Here is a 27944-nt window from a genome sequence, read left to right on the forward strand (position 1 = left end):
CCTTCAGATTGCGGACTGGCATCTTCGGAATCAGACATTGAGGATGATTCACTGTTTCCGTTGTTTGAAGAAGCTGTATTGCTATCTCCTTCACTGGGACATGAAGAGCAATTGTCTGAACTGGAGGTTCTACTCATCATAGGATCTTTTGAGTACAGGTCATCAATCTTCTGTATTATGTGAACTTCCATCTTCTTGTCTTCCTCGGTTGAACTACTAAAATTCCCATTACCCAACTTATCTGTAGCCTTGCATAGAGACACTATGTCAGCTGACTTCACAACGGAGCTAACATCTTCAGTCTCTTCTGACTTAAATGTTGAACATGCAAGTAAAGATATGTCAGAGTTTGAGCTGTTTCGTGGATGCTTCAGCTCCACGGAGTCCAATACTTTTCTCACATTTACTGGGTCCATCATAGAAGCGTTTTGACTGTTTTTCATTTTGCTTCTTATCTCTCGTCGATTATTTGACTGCGTATACCTATTGGCTCGGTTAAGCTTGGAGACATCCAGATCAGAGTCTGATTTGAAGATTGCTTTGGGTTCTCGCATGCCTCTGGTTGCAGATATATTAGAATCTACCTTTTCCCGGTAACCATTAATGGGTTTGCAACTGCAAGAATGGTAACCATATCTCTCACCAGTCCTGCCGTCTGAACATTGGAACTCCTCATGAGACCTAGTGCTATTTGGGCTACCACCAGACTTCGAAGCTTTCACTCTTAAATTTTTATCTGACCCATTGAAGTGTCGTGAAGACATTTCTGATCTATCATTACAGTACCTTGCCTCAGAACTACTGACAAAAGAATCATTCTCTGTATATCTGCTTTTTTCTGACCACCTCAAAGAATGATCAGGCTGAACCTCTTTCCAGAATCTTGCTGTCTGATGAACAGGTCTTGGATTTTCTTGCGTAAAGTACCCGTTTTCATCTTCACGATCTATAATCTCCCTATCAGTGCTATCACAATAGTGGGTTTCAGCTCTTGGAGAAGTGCAACCATCCAAACACTCTCCATCTTGATCATCAAGAGATCCAGGTGAAGACAAATCTACATCTCCATTTTCAACTCCTGACTCCTCGCAACTTATGGTTTTGTTATTTTCTTCATCAAGATTTGGAGAACCTTCTTCTTCCCTCGACATATTTGGCAGTATTGCTTTATCACTAAATTTTGGATTCTTCTGCTCTTTTTCTCGTTCTTTTTCCTTCAACCTCTCCTTTCTACGAAGTTTTTTCTCCCTTTCTTTAATTCGTTTCCTTTCTTTTCGCTCCTCTTCTTCACGCTTCTCTTTCTCTTCTTCCTCTAGAAGTTTTTCCTGCAAATGTTGAGATGATGGAGTTGTGGGACAGATAAAAGCGTAAGTGTGTTGTTAAATTGCGTAGATTGTCTAAATGGCGGCGAACAAACAAACCTGCTTCTCCAAGGTGACAATTTCCTTGCAGGCAATATGAACACGTTGCTCTAATAGTTTTGATGAAAGGCAGACAAATATACTGTGTGCATTTTGACGGGCTGTACCTTCCCTAAATGCCTTTTCAACCTAAGATATTATCACGCAAAGATAAAAATGAATACACCTAAATACAGCACAAAATTACAATGAATGGAAGGTGTACTTAGAGGAAGCTATAACAAACCTGCTCCTTGAAAATAACCGTTGCAGCATCTAGAAGAAACTCTCGAGCAAGTTCTGGACTCTTAGCATGCTTTTGTGGACGCAAGCACTCACCATCAAGCTCATTCCCATCTTTGTCTATCATGACTTCATCCTTATAAATCATTGGAAACACAATGATCTTATTTTAAGAAGGGGATATCATATCTGCAAAGTTGTAAATATTTGAAGGCTTTGTGCCGCAAAGCTTATGAATCTTCAGTTACCTCTTCTTCCTCAGCCTCTTCTGCATGCTCAAAAAACATTCGAATGCATTCCCCTCTTTTAATTGAAACAAAGCCATCCCCAACCACAAGCCTGGAGTGAACGCATTGCTGGCCTCTCAATGCATGGGCTTTGACGGATATCTCGGAGGAGCGGCCATTTTTTTTAAAAGCCCTAAGAGTAATGTAACATTCGTGTAATCCACGAAGATCTATGCCCTTGACTTGGGCACTCCGATCGTTGCCAACATATTTGAACTCGAGGATATCAGATTCACCCTCTCCAGTTCCAATAGCCCACTCGAATTGATGATATCCAGCATTCTCTGTAAAATATTGACTCCAATCTGCTCGGACAGAATCAACGTCCACCTGAGAAAATGCAATTACACTTCTGATTCTACCTTCCAATATAAGCCTCTCCCAGGTATATTGATAAATTTACTCTTCAAAATCAAAGCTCTTGTAGTATAGGAAATATGAATCTACAAAGTAAGAGGAAAAGGTTAAGAAAGATAAAAGACCTGATACTGAAAGGCTGTATCGGCAACACAAAACCAGTCGGTACATCTTGGTTCTCTCTGCATTCGTTTAAGTTCCTTAAGTTCTTTAAATTCCCGAACAACATTTCTTCTGCAGTCTCTACAAAACTTTTTGCAGTTGAACCTGTAGTTTGAAAGGTCAACATGTTATTAAGGAAAAGAAGTCACAAGACAACGAAAAGAAGAGAAGGAGAACATAACAACTAAAGTCGAAAAATACACCCCCAAAGTCGATAGGCACATCCCCAAAGTCGAAAATACTGAATCCCTAATCATTATCTAATTTAAAATATGGTCATTTAGGTAGTAAGGAATACAAATACACCCTAGTCGGAGAACAAGATTATATCGAAATACTTTTTTAACAGAACGTGTGACAGAACATTCAAGAATTTTGAATCAGCAAATAACAACAAACCTGTCATTTAGTCTTTCCACGAAATCCTCTTCTTTCATTCTCAAAAGTGACAATCGACTTTCCTCTTCAAGTGCAGACCAAAAATCCACTAATGTATCACAAGAGAGCCTGGTGGTATGCAAAGCACATGTTTCTCTAGTTCCATGACCTTTACCATAACCAGCAATCCCCTGACTTAGCCAAACCCGACCTCCGCCACCACAAGCATCGGGATAAAGCAACTCACGTTCCCTCTCTCGAGCATGGGCACTTTCAAACACCTGCTAGAGCTAATAGATTAGCTAAGTAAACTGGACGAGCCAAACCAAGTACAGGGAAACCATTGATGAAACTTACAGTTTGAAGCCCTTTGAAAGATTTTGCATACAAAAAGCAGTCTTGAAGTGTGAGAGATCCCTCGCGTGTTGTGCTGAGACCTCCCCATCGATGAATAGCAGGGTTCTGGTATGCAACCGTATATCTCTTACTGGCAGCTGATTTACCGTCGGTTTGATCTTTTAATACTTTCCGTTGAGCGGCCCTCCCACTTGCAACAATCTGCGAGAAACCTTCCTTCAGCAGGCGGTGGCATCTGGAACAGCACATGTTCTTGCGAGCTTGCTCAAACAAAACCTGCTTATCAATCCTAAGGAGCTCCTCCCTAGCTTTCGGCGACAGCTCACTCCAGAACTGAGTTCATATAAAAATGGGGTTTCGAGTATAGTCAATCATAAGAAAACGTGAACGCATACACGGTTTAATAAACGAGCATTATACCCAGAGTATAGAATATGTTTAACAAGATATACAAAACTAAGATCCAATAATCAAAACCACCTAAGGCTGAATCAAGAGAAACATATCTAGCAAATCAATCAAAAGTAACCTAAAAAAAAATCATCAAGCAAAAGACTCGGACGAAGAAGGAAACGATCCAATCTGGGCTAAANAAAAAAAAAAAAAAAAAAAAAAAAAAAAAAAAAAAAAAAAAAAAAAAAAAAAAATCAGAGAATCGAATCGGAAGAAGAAGAAGTACCTTTTGCAACTGATCGTAGCTAACTCCATCGAAATCGTCAGACCAAAACCTAGAAGAGTAATGCTCATTTCTCTGTGCTAAACCCGGCATCGTTTTACACTTATCTTTGTTCATCAACCAAATGATTCCATAATCCTTTCTCCTCCTCTCACACGGAAGCGTCGCGAAAACTTAAAAACCTCAGGGAATTAAAAAGGAGCGACTTGTTCCGATTGAATTCTTCTCGAATCGTGACAACGAAATCAATCCAAAATCGAATCGGAAATAAAGCGTTCGATCGAGATCTGTAAGTAAATGGATAATCCGAAATTTAAAAATAAAAACCCGGATTACGTCAAGTAAGAATCCTGAAACGAAGGAATCGAATCAAGAAATTGAATTTGGGATTGGGAAAGAGACGCGAAACAGGAGGGTTCGTCGGGGCGATGACGACGAGATTCGCAGCTGAGTTATATATATATATATTACTGCTGCTGGGGTATCAAAAGAGGAGGAGGAGACGGGTTTTTTTGTTATTATTTTTATAATGTGCTTTACTGTTATTTTACTTTCTTTACATTCTGATAAAAAGTGAAATAAATCTACCCATTTTTATTATAACTTTTAATGCCGATATTTAATATTTTAAAACAAAAAAAAATCCCAATGTGTCTCTCACTCTCTCTCATTTTCTTTTTTTCCCCAATTAGAATAAATAAATAAAATCATTTTTTATTTATTTTTATAAATAATGTTGTGGTGGTGAGTNAAAAAAAAAAAAAAAAGAGAGAGAGTTGTGGTGAATGTGGTTTGTTTGGGACTTCAGCTTCATATGGGTTACTTGGTTAGTGAATTAGTGGGTCAATGTGTGGAACTGTGGATGTCGTCATTGTGTTGTTTACTAACACGATTGAAACTTAATAATATTTACTAAGTATCATATTAAATTCACAATCTTGATATATATATATATACTTTTATCTTATTTTTTTCAATATATATATATATATATATATATATCTATATATATATATATATTGAAAAAAATAAGATAAAAGTATATTTTTGTTGAAATTTTTGATATTCAGAGTGGTAAAAACAAGTTTCCAGTATTGGTAACTGAATCGAATGAGAAATGGAAAGATGACTCCCAAAAAACTTGAAATGTTTACATTTGGCAAACATAAAAAGTTAGATGGGGGAATAAGATAAAACGAATAAAAGTAAGATGCAATTTATGGCTATTGTCTATTTACACAAAATGGTTAAACGAATTAAAGATACCTTAATTTCTGATATTATAATCAGATACTAATAATTGTAAAGTTAATTACCGACATAGACATCTTGTTCTCTATCCCACAATATAGTAACCTATTAATCTACAATATATACACATTCTTAATTATAGAATCTGATTATCTTTATATATATATATGACCATTTTCTATGTATATTTAAGTAATTATTCAAAATTAGGTCAACGGATTAGAGGTATCCAATCTACATAAATCTCTATAAATTAAATTTTCTTGACAAGAGAAGTAATTTAAAAACTAAAAGAAAACTTTAATGGATTATACTTTATTATAATCTCTCACATAAAATATATATTTAAGTAAAAGTTAATGAAGAAAAAAAATCAAACATTTTTCTTGAATTTTAAAATCTCACAACTAATTTAATATTTCTTGCATTGACTCCTCAAAAAGTGAGAGTTTTTATTTAAAGTTCGATTTAAGGCGTAGATACAACAACCAAGAACGAAAGGTTTTTAAAACCAGTGAAAAATTATAAGTTACATTCAATAAAATAACAACATCTTATATAAACCAATAATCATAATTATTCGAATAGAAAAGAGAGAAAAAAATAGCCATACCAACAACAACAACAAGAAGATTNGTTCTCTATCCCACAATATAGTAAACCTATTATTCTAAAAAATATACATTCTTAAATATAGAATCTGATTATCTTTATATATATATATATATATGTGACCATTTTCTATGTATATTTAAGTAATTATCCAAAATTAGGTCAACGGATTAGATGTATCCAATCTACATAAATCTCTATAAATAAAAAAATTCTTGACAAGAGAAGTAATTTAAAAACTAAAAGAAAATTTTAATGGATTATACTTCATTATAATCTCTCACACAAAAAAAAATATATTTAAGTAAAAATTAATGAAGAAAAAAAAAATCTAACATTTTTCTTGAATTTTAAAATCTCACAACTAATTTAATATTCTTGCATTGACTCCTCAAAAAGTGAGAGTTTTGATTTAAGGCTTAGATACAACAACCAAGAACGAAAGGTGTTTAAAACCAGTGAAAATTATAAGTTACATTCAATAAAATAACAACATCTTATAACCATTCATCATAATTATTCGAATAGAGAAGAGAGAAAAATAGCCATACCAACAACAACAACAAAAGGAAGAGTAATGATGGTAAACTGGTTATTTAGGAAGTAGAATCAGGACCAGCCGGCTTAGAGTTAAGAAGAGGCTGAAGTGCCTTGACAACGATGGTCATGTTTGGTCGAAAATCTGCCTCGTACTGAACACACAAGGCCGCCACCGCTGCCAACTGTTCGACCACCCAAGAAAATAATTCAGTATTACAAAACTAAACCAAAAGGGTCATATATCCTATGTCCTCAACTCAAGATTGCAATGTCACTAGCTTTCAATATGAGACGCATAACTAATATCTAAATGCACTCGAACATTTAGTTACCGTGAAAGCTACAAAAACCGATCTCTAGGATAACTATGTATTCCATGCTTAAAAGTTAAAGGCCTATAAGTCATAAAACCAATTATCAAACCAATAAAGACAACGGTTCATATGTATATATATATATCTAAAGAAATATAGAACGGACCTTGGCGACTGCTTTGGGTGGGAAGTCATTGTTAAGCTTTGGATCTATACATTGTTTCACTTTGTCTTCACTTAGTCTTGGAGTTGCCTACATAACAAGAATACAAAATTAAGAAGGCTTATTAAGGATAAATATGGAGTCCTTCGAACATATTATATACGTTAATATGTGTACGTACCCAAGTAACAAGACTTTGTTGACCTTTAGGCATGGTATGATCTACGGGTTTTCTTCCTGTCAAGAGCTCCAATAGCACAACACCAAAACTATACACATCACTCTTCTGCGTTATTTGTCCTGTCATTGCATACCTAAGACAATAACACTCTTACGTCATCAAAAACCATCCGATTGTTACGTTTTAAGCAAATGAATTGATTGGTTTATGGTATAATAATACTCTGGAGCGTGATAGCCAAACGTTCCCAAAACACGAGTAGAGTGAAGCCTAGCCGCGGTATCGGAGGAAGCATTGGTCAAGTTGAAATCAGCCATTTTGGCCACAAAGTCATCAAACAGCAAGACATTGCTCGACCTCACGTCCCTGTGGACTATTGGTGGCTGGACCTTCTCGTGAAGGAACTCAAGCCCTTTGGCTGCTCCGTATGCGATCTTCACCCTTTGGTTCCAATTCAGCACGGGTCCTGGTTCAGCCCCTTGCACTCCCTTTCTCCCTAAATATTCATAAGATTGGTCCATATATATATATCACATACGATACACTATAAGTCTATAATATATGAGTTGTGAAAGTTGAAATTACGTACCATGTAATACATCGTGTAAAGAACCTTTGGTTGCAAACTGGTAGATGAGAATTCGGTTATTTGCCTCCAAGCAGTACCCTAGCAACTCCACAAAATGGTCGTTTTTGAGCCGAGATACCACCGATAACTTGCCATTTTAAATAGAAGTTAGTTTGATCTAAACAGAGAGAGATAAAAATCGGTTTTAACCTAATAGGGAACACAATATTATATGGTTTTAACATTTTAACCTAGTGGGAGTGGAAAATTGAATTTGAAGTTTGATTGATCCTCGGCCAAAAGGGACCAAACCGTGATTCGGGAAATGAGCTGAACGATAAGTTTTGTAAGGGTACCTGTGAGGTGAAATCGGAGTCAGGTTCTTCAGAAGAGCTAGCATCAAGCTTCTTAATAGCAACAGCTTCTCCCTTAAACTTGCCGCAGAAGACACGTCCATAAGAACCTTCACCGATAAGTGCCTTGTTGCCGAAGTTACCCGCCATTCTGTTCAACTCATCCAATGCAACAGAAGGGATCTCTATGGGCAAAACCTTTGCAGGAGCTCCTGGTCTCGTTGCGTTTGGATTCCTCGGTTCCCCTCTATTCCCACCTATTTCACACACACGCAGAAACACAAAACACAAATGCTCGTGGTGTTAAACAAACTCGGAACATAAAAATGTATGTCAAGGAACGGGTGAGGAAAACTAGGGAACTCACCGCCAAAATTGGGATTCCCGGCTTTGTTAGGAGGGGCTGCATACTGGTTTGCGGGCGGACCGGCAGGTTCCTCATCCGCACCACTGCAACAGAACATATCTCCAGATCTTTTGCCAACACGGGTTTTATCTTATTGTTCTGTTTCGGTTCTGTTTCTGTCAATGTCTTTATCTGTTGAAAACATAAGAAAATCTATATCATCAACATGCATATGTTTCCCATGTTTTAGAATCTTAAAATTCGTTTGTTTATAGAAAAACGCGAGGTTTGAAACAACAATTTGCAGAACATATTCCAGATCATATCAAGATTGTGAAAAATCTTCGAGAATCAAAACATTATGATTGGTTACCTCGATTCTGCCATTGAATCAATCCAAGAAAATGACGATGATGGAGAGAGTGAATGCTTCAGAAAACCCTCAAAGGAAGGATCCGTATTCTCTCAAAAGGTTTGAATAATGTTAGGGGAAAAATAAAATCAACGAGCCTCTGAAAGTTTTAGAAATCTGGAAAAAAAAAAGAGTGAGAGAAAAAAATTTATGTTGTTAGAATGAATATTGTAAGTCTCTCTGTGTTCTCTGTTTTGCGATAGAGTCGGGAGCAAAAAAAACACATTCGCTTAATAGTTTTGTTATTTTAATATAACCATTACCAACGTAGGATAATGTTAAGTAGCCTTCACGTCTTGCACGTCCTCTCCGAACCATACTACTACCCGCCTATCTTTGTAATCAATCATTCACATTCCTAAATTCTGACCCATCATTTATTTGAAATTCATAATTTATCAGTTTGGTATAGAAAAATAATGCTTCACAAATGAAAAGTCTCTTAAATCCAAACATTCCTAATATTCATTATCCTGAACCATATGGTATGATATTGAAAAAAGAAGCCATTGATCCAAGAACAAAAAGATCTGTCTTTATTTTATTTCCAACAAAACCAAAATTACAAGACAAAGGTTGTAATATTGCAAACCGTAAAATATTTTTTTCAACCAATCATGGGATAATTTTCATCTCATAGTTATTGAAAAAGAAAGTTGAAGAAAAGACAAAAATTGGAATTTCAACTCCTCCCACCCACCACATGACCAAGAAGCTCTCTCAAGGCTGTTATGTACAACTCATCCGTTTAGATTCAATCAAAATCATCAGAGCTTATTTCTTTCTTCTCTTCTTTATTTCCCATTTTCCTTTGGCATCATAAAACTATTGTTATCATCATCATTAGCTTATTCTTCTTTCCAAATCCGTCCAGTGACTCGCAACTTGAGTTCTTCTTTGTCACTGCCAGAGAAGTACAGAGCCAAGTTTCTAGGAATGATGAGTCCGTCTTGACTATCACGGACTTTCCTGTGACTGTCTCGGATGCTTCTTGGTATCCCTTGCCATGTCAGTTTACGGCTGTGAGCTCCAACTTCCAAGCTGTAACTGAATTTCTTAGCCTCGTTCTCGTCTCCCATGAACCGTAGAAACGCCATGTACACTGGTGCCATCCCGAGCTGAAACGCCTCAAAGTGCAAGCAGAACTGTCTTCCGAAACAGTTGAAGACCTAAACAGCACCAGATAAATCATGTATTAATTCAAGTAGTGAAATCGTAGGTTCCTTCTCTTATATCTTAAATATGTCTCATAGAAATCCAACAGTCCTATACATTCAGGGTTCAATGTTCAGTTCCATTCAGGGTACCATGAACTTATGAACCCCATCTTTGATAATCAAATCTGTTTTAAGATGAAGATACGGCAAACAGTATGTGACATGGACGATGAATTCCAAAATCATGACGAGATATGACTTTTGAGTGAAAGGGCTACGCCAAATACATTTTAACAGTGACTAGAGAGCTATAAGGGAATGTATAAATATAGAATTACCGTAAGCATCCATGTAGCATTCTCGACCTCGTGCGGATTTGCCTTCACATAACGATGGTTGAATGTGCACCCATCATGCATATCAACTTTATGATCATCTTTGAGGTGGTCAACAAGTGTTTGAATATCACCCGTCACTGAACACTCAGAACCAGCGTAAGGACAGTTGTAGGATCGAAACCTGCAATGCTGCTCGTGCTTGAGCTTGCTGTAGTAAGGGAAAATGTCATGGCACCCTAAATTTTGGTACCGGCATGGAACTTCCAATGATTCCGCGACCTTCTCAAGAGCCAAGCATCTTATGTTACCAAGCTCGTAGCGGCATGTAGGGCATGTGTTCTGCACTCTCAGTTTGCAGCTTGAACACAATGTGTGGCCATTAGGGCACTATGGGAAACAAACACAGATGTCATCATTAAATAAAGGACAAACAAAGAACAAAATCGCAAACAGGAACTAGAAGTAAAAAAAGCAATGTTTCATTTATTCTGGAACAATCACAAACACTTTTATATTATGGAGTATGGACCCACTTCTAGAATTAAGGAATGAACCATACTTTACAGATCAAGACGTATGCGAGTGACTACCAAAGAAAGAAAAGAGACAAACCTGATAAATTGGAGGATACATAAGATTTGTACAAACCAGACATTCAAGGAGCTCATATACACCATTGCTAGAGTGGAATTTTCCAATGGAGCCACTACCTGACTTTGCTGGTTTGTTATTAGCCTCAACCTTTGCCATCTTAACCTCATAATCCAAGCCTGTTGAGTTAGATTCTAGGGCTTCTTTCAATGCACTGCCACCAGGAGCCATGTAGAGTCCAAACCTTCCCAAATTTCTAATAACTATAAACTAAAAGTGCCCTGCTCCTCTCTTTTTGCAGATGATATATATACTCCTTTGGATCTTTGTTCTTCTGCAGGAAAAGAATTGATGGCCAAAAGTAAGTTTATATACATCATGAGGAAATGTTAACAAATACCAAAAACCTCGGAAAATACGAAAGGAAATGTTATCCTAGCCAATCAGGTAACGTGTTAGTTCAAAAACTGGAGGAAAGCAGGTTAGAAGTAGTTACCCGGTGCACTAGATCAAGTTCCTTTCTTTATTTCCAGAACAAGGGCTCAATGATCTCTAAGCAGTACAGCATACTGCAGCAACTCCAGTCATATTGATATAGGGTAGGTACAAGCATATAAAACGTAGCAGCCACTTGGTTTGGAGAATAGGTTAGGCTTGGAAACTATTGTGATTAAGCTCATTCCCACTTCCCTGCAGACCGTTTAGATTTCTTCACAATTCCTTTCGAAATGAAATAGTAATGTAACAAGTTAGGCTTTAATAGTAGTATNTGTAGGATCGAAACCTGCAATGCTGCTCGTGCTTGAGCTTGCTGTAGTAAGGGAAAATGTCATGGCACCCTAAATTTTGGTACCGGCATGGAACTTCCAATGATTCCGCGACCTTCTCAAGAGCCAAGCATCTTATGTTACCAAGCTCGTAGCGGCATGTAGGGCATGTGTTCTGCACTCTCAGTTTGCAGCTTGAACACAATGTGTGGCCATTAGGGCACTATGGGAAACAAACACAGATGTCATCATTAAATAAAGGACAAACAAAGAACAAAATCGCAAACAGGAACTAGAAGTAAAAAAAGCAATGTTTCATTTATTCTGGAACAATCACAAACACTTTTATATTATGGAGTATGGACCCACTTCTAGAATTAAGGAATGAACCATACTTTACAGATCAAGACGTATGCGAGTGACTACCAAAGAAAGAAAAGAGACAAACCTGATAAATTGGAGGATACATAAGATTTGTACAAACCAGACATTCAAGGAGCTCATATACACCATTGCTAGAGTGGAATTTTCCAATGGAGCCACTACCTGACTTTGCTGGTTTGTTATTAGCCTCAACCTTTGCCATCTTAACCTCATAATCCAAGCCTGTTGAGTTAGATTCTAGGGCTTCTTTCAATGCACTGCCACCAGGAGCCATGTAGAGTCCAAACCTTCCCAAATTTCTAATAACTATAAACTAAAAGTGCCCTGCTCCTCTCTTTTTGCAGATGATATATATACTCCTTTGGATCTTTGTTCTTCTGCAGGAAAAGAATTGATGGCCAAAAGTAAGTTTATATACATCATGAGGAAATGTTAACAAATACCAAAAACCTCGGAAAATACGAAAGGAAATGTTATCCTAGCCAATCAGGTAACGTGTTAGTTCAAAAACTGGAGGAAAGCAGGTTAGAAGTAGTTACCCGGTGCACTAGATCAAGTTCCTTTCTTTATTTCCAGAACAAGGGCTCAATGATCTCTAAGCAGTACAGCATACTGCAGCAACTCCAGTCATATTGATATAGGGTAGGTACAAGCATATAAAACGTAGCAGCCACTTGGTTTGGAGAATAGGTTAGGCTTGGAAACTATTGTGATTAAGCTCATTCCCACTTCCCTGCAGACCGTTTAGATTTCTTCACAATTCCTTTCGAAATGAAATAGTAATGTAACAAGTTAGGCTTTAATAGTAGTATGTATCTTGGTTATTCGCAAATTCAAAGAGAAAATATAAACAATGCTAAAACTAAAAGCTTAAAATTCCAATGTTTACAACTGATTTAGTAGTAACAATCACAGGCTATCAGACATCTAAATTAGAGTAATCAAATGGAATAATTGCAGGCTAATCAAGAAAGACAATTAATATGAAACATAAACAGAGAAGCATCAGAATGAATAATTGTTGAACTAACAATGACACAAAGTTCAACCTCAGGATCTCAAACATGGACGAAAAGGCCAAGAAAAGAAAAAAAAAATCAAGAATGGCAAATTTCGAATTTTGAAATCAGATAGAAGTTGTTGGTTAAGAGTTAAGACCAAACTGAAGCTGAATTTGATTCTAAATTGGGAAGAGGAACAGAACCGGATCCGAGAATTCCCATGGCAAGATTCATCACAACAATAAAGGGACCCAAAACAAAAGAAAATTGCAACACAGAACCCAACAAAAAAAACCCAGGAAAACAAACAAACCTAGTTCTCTAAAATTCTTAGCTTCCTAAGATTATGTCGATGCTAATTTAAGACCCATGAAAGAAAAATCTCAAATTTGGCAGAAAGAAACTTGAAGAGAGAGAGAGAGAGAGAGAGAAAGAGATATACCCCAAAAGAAGAAATTTGAAGACGGTGGGGTTGGACAAAGGTATTGTGGGTTCAAAGATTCACATGAGGAAGGACGACGATGATTGATTGATGAATCAACGAAGAAGAAATATAAACAGTGAAAGATGCAGCCTGGATTTAGGGGAAGAAGGAGAAAAGGAGGCGATGTTAGACTTGAGAGTTGAGTTATATCGTCTCTTTTGTTGTTTGTTTCGATGAATGCCATTAATGGTGTTTTTGCTCATCTCCTCTGTTTTTTTTCTTTCTTTTTTTTTAAAAAAACATTAAATTACAACACTTTTTTCAAATTCACCTATTTGCTTTTGTTACTTTTTTGGTCCCTTTTTTTTTTCCCCCTACAAAATCGTTCTTTAGGGGTCAATTTCATCAAAATTAAAATATGGGTGTGGTGGGTCTTTTTACCTACAAAACAAAGAAATTTGTGTCCTCAATCTCACCATTTTTCAAATGTTGATCGTTTAGTTTCTTGTTTCATTAGTTGTCCATCAATTCATATTCACAGTTAAAAGACAAAAAAAAAGTCTTCATTATTTAATTCATGTTATTAATGAGGTAATATTACTGATCCGGTTCAATATTAATCAGGCTAGAACGGTCTACGTTACTACGTATCATATTCGATTGTAAATTGGTCGAGCTGTTCCAAAACCAGATGATACATTGACTTGTACATTGCTCCCTAGGACGTAAACAAAACAACATTCACTCAGAGGCTCAGAGCTAACGATGGCTCACAAGCCATCAATCTTTAGCATGTCAAGAACATGTAGTCAATGGCACATCATGCATAAGGAGAAGAACCATATACATTTAAGGAAGTTATAATAATGTGACTGGGCCTGTAACATGGGCCTTTTTTACCCACCAAACTGAGGAAAGTTTTAAGAATGCGTAAGAAATATCTTAATTCAATTCTCTTCTTAGTCCTATATTTATTGAAGAAAGAGTTTTTCAAATCTTCAAAGACATTCTGGGTAACTCTGTCAGTACAGTTGACTGTGTCCATATATATAGTCCCACGCACTGAGTCCCGACCGTGAGACTCACCTTCCGACATCTAATGAACTTTGTGTTGTGGCCACGCCTGTAAAGCGCGTGAGCAAGTACCACTAAAAGATGGGACCAACATTGCTTAAAAAGATGATTTATGAAGACCCCATCATCTCTCTCTCACTATACGGCTCTCTTCTTTTAATTTGCACACTCTCCCAAATTCGTTTCGACGTGGTGTGTACAAAGAAAATATCCAAAAACACGGCACTACCCTCTCTGTTTCTCTGTTTCATTGCTCTGCTTCTTGTCTTAAAAGGAAAGAGAAAGAACATGCATGCGCAGACAGACTCTGAGGCAACAAGCATCGACGCGGCTTTGTCTCCTCCGCGTTCCGCCATTAGACCTCTTTACTACGTTCAGAGTCCTTCCAACCATGACGTTGAGAAGATGTCGTTCGGCTCTGGTTGCAGTCTCATGGGCTCACCTTCACACCCGCATTACTACCACTGCTCACCGATCCATCACTCCCGTGAGTCATCCACCTCTCGCTTCTCTGACCGTGCCCTCCTCTCTTACAAGTCCGTCCGTGAAGGCCGTCGATTCGTCAACGACGGTGGAGACGACAAAACGGACGGCGGAGATGACGACGACGACCCGTTTCGGAATCTGCGTCTCTACGCTTGCTTGCTCCTCTCCTTAGTACTCTTGTTCTCTCTCTTCTCTCTTATACTCTGGGGTGCTAGCAAATCCTACCCTCCTAAAGTTGTTGTAAAGGTAACCCGGTGATTCTGACCCTGACCCCTGAGTTGACTCGTCTAGTGGGAACGAGTGTGTTCTGTTTTTTCTCCTTAAAAGAAACAACTTAACTTTTGGAAAATAGAAAAATAAAATAAAAAGAAGCTAACTATGAATATAATACAAATATAATCCTAGAGACAAGTAGACAAATGTGCATTGATTTGGTTTGTAATGTGATTAGGTGTCAGACTGAAAAATAGACAAGAATGTTGTTGTTGCGCTGCAGGGGATGCTCGTGAGGAACTTATACGTGCAAGCCGGGAACGATCTGAGCGGAGTGCCTACGGACATGCTGTCTCTTAATTCGACGGTGAGGATCTTTTACCGAAACCCATCAAACTTCTTCTCCGTGCACGTCACTGCTTCTCCTATCCTCCTTCACTACTCTAACCTCCTCCTCTCATCCGGTGAGATGAACAAGTTCACGGTTGGTAGAAACAGAGAAACGAACTTGCTGACTGTGGTGCATGGCCATCAGGTTCCTCTCTACGGCGGTGTCTCTTTCCATCTCGACAGTACTCTCTCCCTGCCGCTTAATCTCACTCTCGTCCTCCGTTCAAAAGCTTACATTTTGGGAAGACTCGTCACATCAGAGTTCTATACAAGGATCATCTGCTCATTTACTCTCAATGCCAACCATCTCCCAAAACCTATCTCTCTTCTTCACTCATGTACTCCTTACCACTGACCACTGTGTGTGTGTTCTAGTACTGTTCTTGTATCTTTGGCCATCAAATATATTCATCCATCAAGTACAACATCACCAACATTCCTACATGACACAGACAATTAGTGATCACATATAGCTGACTCCATTTTATTAGCATTCAAGAGCCAAAGATAATACTAGAACAACAAAACAAGGCTAAACTCCTTATTAGACCAAACTTAATCTATACATAGGTAGGCTATGTAAATATTCACCTTCAAAAACTGAAAAGAACCTCCTATATAGAGTTGTTTAGTCTTACAATATCTCTTCAGTTTCTGAGTGACCCCTTTGTTTCTGCATCTACTGCTTACGTTTGTCTCTGAGTAATCTAAATCAGACAATTGACATATGCTCATCCTCTGTTACTCGGTAGCTTCTACATATCCAGGAATACGGGTGCTCATGGAACTCACAGGCGATGGATTAACAACTGGAGAAGAATCAATCACAAAGTGAATTGTCGTGGGCTCTTTAACGTGCCTTTGATGTTTGATGTTTCAGAAGTGAGAAACTTTGAGCTTCGAGAAACTTTAGAATCTTTGACTCTGCAATTACAGGCTTTAGATAAAAACATTTGCAAACTACCATTTGACTTTTCCATCGTTTGGGTCCATATATACATCTCCATCATTTAGAGAAGCAGCAAACAAGAAAACCAAAAAAATCTCAGTCTATATTAACTTATGGACTGGGGAAGTAAAGCAAACGTATGAAGTGATTGTAAGTAATGGAAAGACTTGCCTGACTACCTACTTGTTGTTGGAACACAGCAACGATTGATTGAGATTCTTCTCTGCTGGCTCCGGTGATGATCGTTGTTTGTGTAGAGAGCTGCTGGTTGGTTCACAGAATCTCTCTAAAAAGAAACAAATACTTCCACCATACTTCCACCAGTGTCTTCCTGCTTCTGATCATAACCTGCAAAAAGACACCACGAAAACAAATACTTGCACCAGATTTTAAATCATCATCATCATCATCATCATCAAAGCTTGGTCACAAAACTTTAAACAGAAGAAAATAAAATCATAGATTAAGGATTGTAGAGAGGTTACTACTTACATACAGAGGGGTTTATTTTGTTGTTGTTCTGAATCTTCTTCTCCATTCTTCAAACAGCATATTCTTGGAATTTAATGAAAACAAATAGATTCGGTGAAGAAATAATAAAGAGATGCGAGGAAAGTTAAAAAGGAATCAGAGAGTTTTTATTACCTGTGGAAGGGAACTGTGGCATGAGGCAGTGCCAAGTAGCTTTTTGTTCAAAGGGTTATGCTTTTTGGCTGATGGAGAGAGTTGAGCAACTTCCATATTATAGATTTTCATTTTTGGTAAGGTTAGCCTTGATTTCTCCTAATTTAGAATAATAAAGCCCAAACTTAGGGCGCCCACATATAGGAGGTTCTGTCGGTAGGGTTTATTTTACGATCTTTTTTACCTCTTCTTCGTCTCTAAAAAAATCTCTCTTTCTCTCTCATTACCTTGCTACACACGTTAGCACTTGAGAGGGCCTTCGTAGACCACAAGAAACTACAAGAGGTGTTGGAGTAAGCTTGAAAGAAGCTTAAAGTGGGTGTTAGTCCTATTCCTAGTCCTACTATAATTGTGTTTACAAAGAGATAAGGATCAAACTATACTTATGTGTGAATTCTATTAGGACTAGGATTAGCAAAGTTATATATAAGACTATGTTGAGATGTGACATAGCTGATGAAGTTTGAGAGAGAAAAGAGAGATTGAGAGGTTAAAGTTTTTGAGATAGTTTTCTTAAGCTAATAAAGTGAGTTATACTTTATAAATCTTACCTCCTATTTTCTAATATAAGAGGTAGGCGTATTTTTTCCTTGTCCTTCTGCAATTCACTTTTTTTGTTATATATATATATATATATATATATATTGTTGCTATTAATTAAGATCGAAGTCAGTTAACGCCGCCATGAAATCGCTGCGGCTGAACGTATCAGAAGATGGTCAAACCATCCATGGACGACACTCACGACCTTCAAACTCAATTAGTGCTACTGTAGAAAACATCTCAATTGATGTCATGATGGACATATTCTCTAGATTATCGTCAAAATCTATAGCCACATGTCGCTGTGTATCGAAGCTCTGGTTTTCCATACTCGGAATTCCCTATTTCACTGAGTTGTTCCTGACCAAATCTTGTGCTCTACCGAGGCTATTGTTCGTCTACGAGAAAGACAGTGCGCTGATCGTCTTCTCCACCCTCAGCCTACAAATCCATATGAGAACTCGTCTCCTTTAGCTGCCACTTATCATATGAAAATTCCTTTTGGTAGGTATTGTGATAACATTAGACCTATCCATGGCCTTGTTTTTATTCAAAATGAGCAGAGGTTCAAATTGGCGTCCGTGATATGTAACCCTACCACAAGACAAACCTTAACTTTACCGAAACCAAAGACAAGGAAGAGGTTACATATATGTAGCTATTTTGGGTATGATCCGATGGAGAAACAATTCAAGGTACTGTCAATGACGGAAAGAGATGGGATTTCTGATGAGCATCAAGTTCTAACATTAGGAGCTAAGAAACTGTCATGGAGAATGATCGAATGTTGCATACCCCATCGTCCTACGTTTGAGGGGATATGCATTAATGGTGTTTTGTATTACCGTGCTTCTGTTGACATATCTTCAAATATTTTTATGATAGTTTGCTTTGATGTTAGGTCCGAGAAGTTTAGCTTTATTAAAGCTATGGAACCTTTCATCATAGACGCAAAACTGATTAACTACAATGGTAAATTGGGTTTCGTTATGTCGGAAGGGCGTCACTATATCAGTGGAAAACGTAGACGTTTTGAGATGTGGGTTCTAAAAGACTCCGAAAAACACGGATGGATCAAGAATACTTACGAATTGCCTCCTCTGTGGCAGTATGGAATTACAACGGAGCTATTAAATTTTGTTGGGGTGACTGGTACTACAAATGAAATTGTGTTCTCGCCGACGTATCTATCCGACCCTTTCTATGTATTATACTACAGTTTCGAGAGGAAAACTATCAGAGTAGTAGAAATTCAAGGAATGGGAGGTTTTAAGAAAAAAAAAAGGGTTCAAATGTTTATAGACCATGGTAGAGGACGTGAGACTTATGTAAGAATTTGCTTGATGATCAAATATATTTATAATATCTTCTTTTCATTAAATCAGTATATGATGAATATTTATATATGTATGTTTCCTGGCCGCCAAGGAATAAAGGATCTTTAGCACAAAATTAGAGTAATAAATTAAGAAGATTAGTAATGTATTTTGTTAAAGACGAAATTAGTAAAAACAAAATGTTGAGAATGTTGCTAGCTAAGAAACGACTGAAGCTGATTCGAAGGAGTTGAGGTCTTCTCAAGTCTCAATATTACCATCTATACAATTGGGACAAGATTGTGTGAGTGATACATTGTTGATGAGAAGGTTGCTAGCGTGCGTGGGCATATGGGTAACGCGTACGGATTGGGATATTAACCGTTTGGGTTATGGTAAACGCGTTTAGAAAAATAGAATTTATTGGATAATTTTAGAGTTTCGGTCTAATAATATATTTTATAAATAAAAGTATTGTTTTTTAGGGGGGGAGGGAATACAAAGAAAAGAAAGAAAAAAAGGTCAACAAAATTAGAGTAATAAATTAAGAAGATTAGTAATGTATTTGATTAAAGACAAAATTAGTAAAAACAAAATGTTGGAAAAATCACACAACGGTCAGTTAAGGCTTGATGATTATTTTTTAAGTTACGAGTTCACAAGAAAAAGGGAAAATAGGAATTAAGAAAGATAAAAAATAAATAAATAATGACATATATTGGTAAATTTGGGGCTTTGGATTATAACGGTCACAAGAGAGGATATGGAAATTAAAGACTTTTGCTAAAAATATATAGACGCTCAGTTTTTTTCACTACGCTCTCAATAAGTCTGTTTGTTGTTGAGCTAGGTTTCGTGAGTGTCAAGAGAAAGAAAGAAAGAAAGAAAAGAAGATCGTGATCTTGATTGTGAATCATCACAATGGATTACAGAGAAGAGCAACAAAGAAACCTAACGGGGTCACCTTCGGGAGTCGTCACTCGGTCTCCTCGCTCGGGAGTCGTCACCGAGTCACCTTCTCCTGTCGTCACCGGGTCACCTTCTCGCGTCGTCGCGTCGTCACCTTCTTTTGTCGTCACCGGGTCACCTTCTCGCGTCGTCACCTTCTCACGTCCCCGTAATAGATTCTCCTTCTGAGGTTGCAAACACGCAGACGACACCGCCGCCGGGATGGCTTTTGGGGAAGATGGGCGAAGTGAATGGATACGATCCGAAGCTTATCATGGAGAGGAAATTTACTAAGAACGATGTGAGCGATAGACAAGGTCAGCTCTTAATCCCTACAAGTCAGTTGCTTGATTCAAGTTTCTTAGATGACACCGAACGTACGATGTTGGACACACAGACGATGGCTCTTGATTTTAAAAGTGAACCCGGATTGAGAACTTATTTGGTTGATAGCAATTCGTCGTCAGAGACTGAGTTTGAGTTATTTTTGAAGAAAAGGCTAAGGAATGGGGTTTGGGGTTTTGTCCTTAACAGAGGATGGAATAAAGTGTTGAAGAAGAAGAACGATAAGTTAGTTGCTGGCAGCCCTTTTCGCCTATGGTCTTTCCGATCTTTGCAATTGGAAGGTAGTAGCTTGTGCTTGGTTTAGATTATGGGGTTCCTGAAAAATCTTCCGTACGTGATGATCCGGTAGACGCTGAGTTGTCCCTTCCCGACATCGATCTTTTGGAAGAAACTGATGATCCGGTAGAAGCTGATTTGTCCCTTCCCAGGCCAACATCGATTCTTTGGAAGACGCTGATTTGTTTCTTCTCGGAAATTTTACTACTGATCCCATAAACATTCGAAGCCCCCTTCCCGACATGGATTCTTTTGAAGAAACTGACAAAGTCGTCTCGTCCATTGAAGAAGAAGAGACTGAGAGAAGCAACAAAAACTTTTAATGAAAATCTTGTTTGTATGTTTCATTAAGTCAAATGGATTTTGTACGTTTCTTACTTGGGTTTCTGGGACATGTCCATAATAAGTATCTGCAATCTTGCACAAATTTGATGCACATACTAAAGTCTTGGATGCAATTCATCCTTCCAGAGAAACTGATCCCAACAATGTACTACTTAAGTCTTGGACGTTGGATCATTTATTGTTCTTTGCTTCTTCGGTTAGATTTCTTCAAGTTGGATGAAGGACCTTATCCATTCTTTGAATGCAGCAGGACAGAGCTTTGTGATACATACTGCAGGCGTCGCAACGGGGTCTTCCCGGTTTGCAAATCATTTGTCCAAGACAAGAGTCCACATGATGACAGCCGGTTAAGTTATGATTCAATATTTCTATCTGATTTGTATACTCGAAAACTTGTGACATGGTTGAGGGAGATAAATAAACTTGAAAAGGGAACAAAGTAAAGAGGAGCAGAGAGGATTTTGAGATAACTTACAGAGCAATAGGAGAGGATTTGTTTTTCATCATTAGCTTATTCTTCTTTCCAAATCCGTCCACTGACTCGCAACTTGAGTTCTTCTTTGTCACTACCAGAGAAGTACAGAGCCAAGTTTCTAGGAATGATGAGTCCTTCTTGACTATTACGGACTTTCCTGTGACTGAATCGGAAGCTTCTTGGTATCCCTTGCCATGTCAGTTTACGGCTATCAAAGAAATTTATATGCACAAGTGACATTACCAACCGATCATATAAAACCAAATCACTCTGCATCTTCACCATCTTCACTCTGAATTACTATAGCATATTAAAGAACAAGCAGCCTTAACAAATGATGTATGATTGAGAGACCCTTAATATAGAGTGCCCCTTCAGTTAGGTATTTACAGCTGAGTATAAGTAGCAATGCCATCGTTTGGCTCTCATTTTAGGTAATTAAGCATCCTGTATCCTTGAAAAAACAATGAGATTTATGTGATGAACACAATGATTGTTCCATTTTGATGTTCAGCGAGTAAATCAAGCTATTCGTTATCATGTACACAAGCTCTGGAAGCTATGCCTTTGGCAACTTGATGTTGTTACCCATTCAGGTACAAAATTTATCTCCTTGTGTTCACTGGCTATCATTTCTCGGAGACTCAGTGGATTGTATTAGACGGAATTTTTTTCATACGCTTGGATGAGTCATTATTAGACAAAGGCAGAGCATACAATATATATTGTTGTACCTTGACCTCAATAAACAGTTTTATTTCAGATTGATTAGCTAGCACCTATGATACAAGTATGGTATAGACATAGTTAAGGATCTAAGAGGCGCAACTGGCACAGGTGCAGCCCTCACCACAGGTACAGCCCTTGGCGGAGGTTTGTGTTTGGGTCTTGGCGCAGGTGCAGGGGTTGCAGCCGCAGTGCTCCCCACACGGGCACAACATGTGCCCTTGATCCCCACCAGATGCTTCTCTCATCCTACACCTAAAAGGAATGGAACCACGTTTTTAAGATCACAACACATCAAAATCCTGGAGTATATAAAGGACCAACCTGCAGGAATTGCCACCGGGACAGGGAGCAGGGCAACCACAGCGATCATTGCAGCCAGCGCTAGAGCTTCCTTTGCCTGTGTCTGCCATTTTTTTCTCTTCTCTCTTTTTCAAGGTTCTCTTCCACATTCATCTCTATCTATCTATCTATATATATATAAAGACGCTGAGATGCAAAAGGATATGTCTTATGTGGTGGGTACTATATACCATGTGGCAGCTTCTCCTCTAAACTTAGACGTGACGAAGCATTCTGAATGTAAACGTGCTACGTAACCAACAACATCATTCCAAAAAAGGAGTCGTTGTGTGTTTGGTTTATCAATAAGTTGTAATGGCCAAATGAAGATTGAAATAGTTGAAAAATATTACCAATCCCAATAAGAGCGTGCTTGTTCCAGGGATCATATCATAGGATCAAAACACTTGACACATGTCTCAATGGTTATTACTTTTAACATAATAACATTGCAACAGAAATAACATAAAAACATTCCAAGACTTTTGACACTTTGCTTTCACTGAAAGTAGAAAAAATTCCAACAAAAGAAACAATGTGTCCACCTATCTACTACTTCTGGAAGATCTCACTCAGGGAACTCCACGTACCTGAGACACCAAGAACGATACCCAGTAGTAGGATCCCCCAGTCTAAGGCCCGTTGCTTCCACTCCATCTCGTCGTTGAAGACTATCAGATGAAACAAAGTAGGCAACACAAAGCCCAACGCACAGCAGACGCTGCTACCAACCAATGACAAAAAATCTGCAAAGTTCGGCACCAAGAGTGCCACCAACGTCACAACCAAGACTAGCAGCCATCTGAGCCACACGCAGTACATCCCACTCCAGAAGCGTCTCTCCACGATCTCAAACACAGGGTTCATCATCAAGGGGAAAGTGAAGAAAAGGTTGATACAGAGCCCCAGCTGGACAAGACTGCTCATAAGTCCTGCCCCCAAGTTAGCTGTGATGATGTCCATTGTCTCATCCCCAAAAGCCATGTAGCCTAACACACCAAAAGAACCGTACATGACAGCGATGAAGAGCATGCTGAGAGCCAACACTTTGCCAAACTTGTCTTTCTCTTTCATCTCAGATTCAAGAGGCAAAACCATTCCCACCCCTTCAAAGGCGTAAACAGCCACTCCCATCCCATAGAAAAAGACAGACATGCCACCAAAGGCTACAACTTGAGGCCTTTGCACCATTGTAATCTTCACATCCTCCACAATTACCACAGCCATTGCACCCAAATCAACCACATCAGCGAATATACTGAGAGGAGCCAAGTCAGTGAGCGTCTTAATAGAATTCAAACCAAGCTGAAACGGGAAACATCCCCATATATAGAGACTCTTAGGGGACACACCCATCAAATGCCTCAGACTCAAACTCAGAGTCGTAGTGTCGGTTGAGTTAAAGAGATTAGCTAAAGTAGTACCGATGAAGATAAGGTATCCAACACAAAACCCAGCCTGAGAGAGAATGATAAGAACGTCAACGACGAACCTCCCGACGTTGCCACATACAGCGAAGCCAAGGTCACCAAAAGAAGCGATATTGGAGACACCAAGCTTACGACGGATATAAACAAGAAGCATCATACAATGGTTGATCAAAGCGGCGACGGAGAAGAGTGTAAGCAAACCCATGAGCCATCCGGTACGTTTGAAGGCGTAAGGAAGACCAAGGACACCAGCGCCAACGATAGCAATGAAGACATTGGCGAAAGTCTTGAACTTGCTTGACAAAGGTGGTGCTTCACCGAGAAGAGGTGTGTCTTCCCTCGGCTTTGCTTGGTTACCAAAACCCATCTCCTGATTAGATTAGGAGAGATGGGCTGATTCGATCAAACAACAACTCGGGTGGTGCAATCAAATCGGAGATCTAAGATAAGGCAGAGTGATCAAGATGGATAAAACAGCGGCATTTGCTCCCCCTCAATGCTATTTAAAGCCCAGAGGCCCCAGACCTTTCCATCAATTTTGCTAATTTCAGATGAGGTCGTGGCTTAGAGTATTGACATGTGTGTCTTGTTGTCTCGTACTTTGTACGATGAAAGCGATCTAATGGTGTGCTCTGTTTTAAGCATCTTTTGTAATATTAAAATCCCTAATTTGATTTGTTACTTTTTTTTTTTTTTCACAATTTGATTTGTTACTCTTTAGTCCAATTTGATTTGTTACTTTTTTCAAATGTGTCATTGGATTTCTTCAGTTTTAATATACAGCAACCAAACTATATATCTCTATATATATAAAAAGAAATACAAAATCGAAAATTGCCCAAAATTTTCCAAGATTGCCACTTAATTATGCATAAAGGAGAGTTTTTATTAAAATTGGAAAGGCTAATTTCGTCAAAATCTTGGAAAAATTCGATTACCCAATCCGAAATGGTTGAGATCCGCGCGTTTATCCGTTAACCGGTGGGTGGAGTTCCTAGCGTTTGACCCGACAAATTCTCGGTGGATATTATTATTGGGCTTACGAAGCCCAATGATCAACTTATTCGATTTTATTTCTAAATAAATAATAATCATCTAATTAACGACATTTGCATAATGATCGCTTAATCAAATTTTCAAAATATAATTGTAATTTAAAAAAATCCCTTAAAGCTAGAATAGAATATTCTAAACTTTCCTTAAAGCAATGTTAATTATGCGAATACACCTTTTTATTAAACGTATCAAATATTTTGTGTTTGAGTCTATCATTTATCGGTTCTAACCTAAACACTAATATATGAATCACCTATAAATATCCTCATGAAACGCATAGATCCAATCATCAAACATTCACCATTTCTCAAATACAAGGTTAGCAAGTAGCAAATCAAGGCTATTCATACAACAACGTTTGGTGAAACCTTTGACATGATACTCGATGATGCCAAGGTAAGTATAAAGATCTTATATTGTTGTATACATACACATTCAGCAGTATTCATGATCATAAATCTAACCTATGGTTATGTCATTTGCAGGGTACAAAGTTCACCCTTATGTGAAAAAGGATATGATGAACCGGTTCCTCAAATTCAAGAGGAGAAGTCTTGCAATTTAAATTTGAATTCAATATTCGAATGTACCATCTGATTTTACATGAAATGTTGAGATTAGAGGTTAGAAGCAACTCTGACCTCCTTATCCTTCTATGTGTGAGTTGGCAGATCGATATGAACTTGAAAGACATGTAGGCTGAGAGAACCAGCCAAAGTAATAGTATTCCTTGACAAGCAAATGACATCATCTCTTTTAACTTCATAATCCGGTAAGTCTTACAATATAGCCATCTAAAAATGTCTAAACTTTAATATAGAGACATTTATTTGTAAGCTTTTTATTTTATTTATACCTAAAGCCTAACTGATGTTCTGTCACTACTACCAGTTATTGCCCAACAAATATACTATGAGCAATCGATCTATGCAAAATTCCAATTCGATGAAGAACTGGGACATATCAAAGAATTGGGATTCTAAAGCATCAAGCAGTGAGAGAGCTCACGAATTTGGAGGGCTCTTCTCCTCGAGAAGAAGATGCCTCAAATGTATCTTTGGGGACGGAAGTGGAGAGAGATCTCATGGCAGTGTTTGCTCTTTAGTTGCTGACGGAGACAGAGATGAATGCAATTGTGAAAAAAAAAATGTATTGACATAGTTATATGGATTATATAGCATAATCAATAATATCCAAAAAGCTTACAAATATATGTATAGAATCAAATCAAATTAAGAAGTAGCAAACTCAATGAGAAAAAGAGTTCTTACACAATCGGAACTAGAAACTAAGGATTAACANCTGATTTTACATGAAATGTTGAGATTAGAGGTTAGAAGCAACTCTGACCTCCTTATCCTTCTATGTGTGAGTTGGCAGATCGATATGAACTTGAAAGACATGTACGCTGAGAGAACCAGCCAAAGTAATAGTATTACTTGACAAGCAAATGACATCATCTCTTTTAACTTCATAACACGGTAAGTCTTACAATATAGCCATCTAAAAATGTCTAAACTTTAATTAGAGAAACCATCAGACATTTATTTGTAAGCTTTTTATTTTATTTATACTAAAGCCTAACTGATGTTCTGTCACTACTACCAGTTATTGCCCAACAAATATACTATGAGCAATCGATCTATGCAAAATTTCAATTCGATGAAGAACTGGGACATATCAAAGAATTGGGATTCTAAAGCATCAAGCAGTGAGAGAGCTCACGAATTTGGAGGGCTCTTCTCCTCGAGAAGAAGATGCCTCAAATGTATCTTTGGGGACGGAAGTGGAGAGAGATCTCATGGCAGTGTTTGCTCTTTAGTTGCTGACGGAGACAGAGATGAATGCAATTGTGAAAAAAAAAATGTATTGACATAGTTATATGGATTATATAGCATAATCAATAATATCCAAAAAGCTTACAAATATATGTATAGAATCAAATCAAATTAAGAAGTAGCAAACTCAATGAGAAAAAGAGTTCTTACACAATCGGAACTAGAAACTAAGGATTAACATTGAAGATATAAAGAGTAGCTCTTTCCATTCTGGTAACCATTCGTGATGAGATGAGACAAAATCGGAGGCATAGAATCGTTATGTATAACATACATGATTGGATGAAGAGAACATGATTGGTTGATCCAGTGGAGGAAGGTGGTTAGAAACGGCATGTTGGTAGAAACGAAGAAGATTGGTAAGGGACCAATTTTGATGGTCACGGGGGAGGAACCGAGGAAGAGAGGAGGAGGAGGAGGAACCGAGGAAAAGGACTTTATAATGAATTTAGGTTATGTCTCTGTTCTGCTGATTTTTTGTTTTGCCCCAACTTAAAAATAATAACAAATCTTATTATAGTCATACAAATTATATGACTATAGTATGTAACCCATGTAGAAAAATTGTTTTCTGCTGTACCTTGATCATATTTAATTGTTTTATCTTTTAGATTTACAAATATTATTGTTAAAAATACGTATTATGACACCAAATTAGATTACAAGTATATTGTTAAATAATACTTATTATTATTCATGTTTGTTAAAAAAACGTAATATTATTCAATCTTAGACTAAAAATATTTATAAGTGTTGAAATAATAGTCAAAAAGGAAAAGATTTTTATGTTTAAAATTATTTCTTATTAATACTAGTTTTTTGCTTTAACTATATATATTATATAAATTATAAAGGTGATACCTTTCAAACAAAACCAGAGATAGTGATTTAGTAAGATTTCTATAATCCTATAAACACAAGTAGAGCAGATACGGACATACTATATAGTATATACTACAATAGGATAGTTTTCTGCGGGTGACATTTTTTCTAATTTATTGTAGGACTAATCAAGCATGCATGGTTGAAATTATTAAACTAATACTAAAATTATGAACTTATTTTATATATTATATATTTCTAATAATAATTTGGAATTAATTGACATATAGATTATATCCATATTTACTATACGAATTACAAAATATACCGACCTACAAAGAAGAAACAATACTACACAAGAAAAATAAATTGAAACACAATAAAAATAAGAAAATGTATTAAAACACAATACGGTGTTCAAAAA

General features: G+C 37.5%; 7 protein-coding genes, 1 long non-coding RNA gene and 1 pseudogene across 13 annotated transcripts in view; 4 read left to right on the forward strand and 5 right to left on the reverse strand.

Annotated features, from left to right (window-relative positions):
• The window catches only part of LOC104793109, a 6149-nt gene extending 1799 nt beyond the window's left edge, over positions 1 to 4350 (reverse strand). Inside the window, exons 1-8 of one of the 4 annotated variants that reach the window (XM_019226779.1) lie at positions 3864 to 4350; positions 3185 to 3517; positions 2849 to 3108; positions 2413 to 2554; positions 1892 to 2260; positions 1648 to 1779; positions 1422 to 1550; positions 351 to 1325 (exon numbers count right to left, since the gene is read on the reverse strand). In XM_019226779.1, the coding sequence (XP_019082324.1) occupies positions 351 to 1325; positions 1422 to 1550; positions 1648 to 1779; positions 1892 to 2260; positions 2413 to 2554; positions 2849 to 3108; positions 3185 to 3517; positions 3864 to 3977 (2454 nt within the window). In that variant the 5' untranslated portion in view covers positions 3978 to 4350. Of the gene's footprint in view, positions 1 to 121; positions 1326 to 1421; positions 1551 to 1647; positions 1780 to 1891; positions 2261 to 2412; positions 2555 to 2848; positions 3109 to 3184; positions 3518 to 3863 lie in introns of all 4 variants that reach the window. The other 3 variants (XM_010519390.2, XM_010519392.2, XM_010519391.2) reach the window with 3 other exon arrangements.
• LOC104793113 (probable protein kinase At2g41970) lies at positions 6110 to 8793 on the reverse strand. Its single transcript, XM_010519401.1, has 8 exons — positions 8562 to 8793; positions 8210 to 8380; positions 7846 to 8099; positions 7511 to 7637; positions 7144 to 7417; positions 6922 to 7054; positions 6744 to 6830; positions 6110 to 6445 (listed from the first exon to the last, which is right to left on the reverse strand). The coding sequence occupies exons 2-8, from the start codon at positions 8304 to 8306 to the stop codon at positions 6320 to 6322; spliced, it is 1098 nt and encodes a 365-aa protein (XP_010517703.1). The 5' UTR covers positions 8307 to 8380; positions 8562 to 8793; the 3' UTR covers positions 6110 to 6319.
• Positions 9118 to 13521, reverse strand: LOC104793115 (putative E3 ubiquitin-protein ligase SINAT1). 3 transcript variants are annotated; one of them, XM_010519404.2, is made up of 6 exons: positions 13281 to 13521; positions 12377 to 12570; positions 11902 to 12214; positions 11471 to 11676; positions 10096 to 10276; positions 9118 to 9769 (listed from the first exon to the last, which is right to left on the reverse strand). In XM_010519404.2, exons 3-6 carry the CDS (start codon positions 12109 to 12111, stop codon positions 9449 to 9451), a joined length of 918 nt encoding a protein of 305 aa, XP_010517706.1. In that variant the 5' UTR covers positions 12112 to 12214; positions 12377 to 12570; positions 13281 to 13521; the 3' UTR covers positions 9118 to 9448. The 3 variants fall into 3 exon arrangements, with proteins under 3 accessions (XP_010517706.1, XP_010517704.1, XP_010517705.1); XM_010519402.2 differs by having other exon boundaries at positions 12377 to 12600; XM_010519403.2 differs by lacking the exons at positions 11471 to 11676; positions 11902 to 12214; positions 12377 to 12570; positions 13281 to 13521 and adding exons at positions 10708 to 11020; positions 11183 to 11431 and having other exon boundaries at positions 10096 to 10482.
• On the forward strand, positions 14482 to 15855 carry LOC104793116. The gene is made up of 2 exons (XM_010519405.2): positions 14482 to 15068; positions 15319 to 15855. The coding sequence occupies exons 1-2, from the start codon at positions 14625 to 14627 to the stop codon at positions 15778 to 15780; spliced, it is 906 nt and encodes a 301-aa protein (XP_010517707.1). The 5' UTR covers positions 14482 to 14624; the 3' UTR covers positions 15781 to 15855.
• LOC109133378 lies at positions 17743 to 18933 on the forward strand (annotated as a pseudogene).
• Positions 19839 to 20514, forward strand: LOC104699393 (B3 domain-containing protein At2g31420-like). Its single transcript, XM_010414707.2, has 2 exons — positions 19839 to 20012; positions 20071 to 20514. Exons 1-2 carry the CDS (start codon positions 19839 to 19841, stop codon positions 20512 to 20514), a joined length of 618 nt encoding a protein of 205 aa, XP_010413009.2.
• On the reverse strand, positions 21959 to 22490 carry LOC104793117 (metallothionein-like protein 4A). Its single transcript, XM_010519407.2, has 2 exons — positions 22357 to 22490; positions 21959 to 22287 (listed from the first exon to the last, which is right to left on the reverse strand). Exons 1-2 carry the CDS (start codon positions 22482 to 22484, stop codon positions 22122 to 22124), a joined length of 294 nt encoding a protein of 97 aa, XP_010517709.2. The 5' UTR covers positions 22485 to 22490; the 3' UTR covers positions 21959 to 22121.
• Positions 22738 to 24368, reverse strand: LOC104793118 (amino acid transporter ANTL1). Its single transcript, XM_010519408.1, has one exon. It carries the CDS (start codon positions 24169 to 24171, stop codon positions 22927 to 22929), a length of 1245 nt encoding a protein of 414 aa, XP_010517710.1. The 5' UTR covers positions 24172 to 24368; the 3' UTR covers positions 22738 to 22926.
• Positions 25196 to 25905, forward strand: LOC104793119. The gene is made up of 3 exons (XR_769205.1): positions 25196 to 25256; positions 25346 to 25632; positions 25752 to 25905. It is a non-coding gene; the product is annotated as an uncharacterized LOC104793119 (long non-coding RNA).

The sequence above is a fragment of the Camelina sativa genome, chromosome 6, assembly GCF_000633955.1.
Source record: "Camelina sativa cultivar DH55 chromosome 6, Cs, whole genome shotgun sequence".
Taxonomy (NCBI): Eukaryota; Viridiplantae; Streptophyta; class Magnoliopsida; order Brassicales; family Brassicaceae; genus Camelina; species Camelina sativa.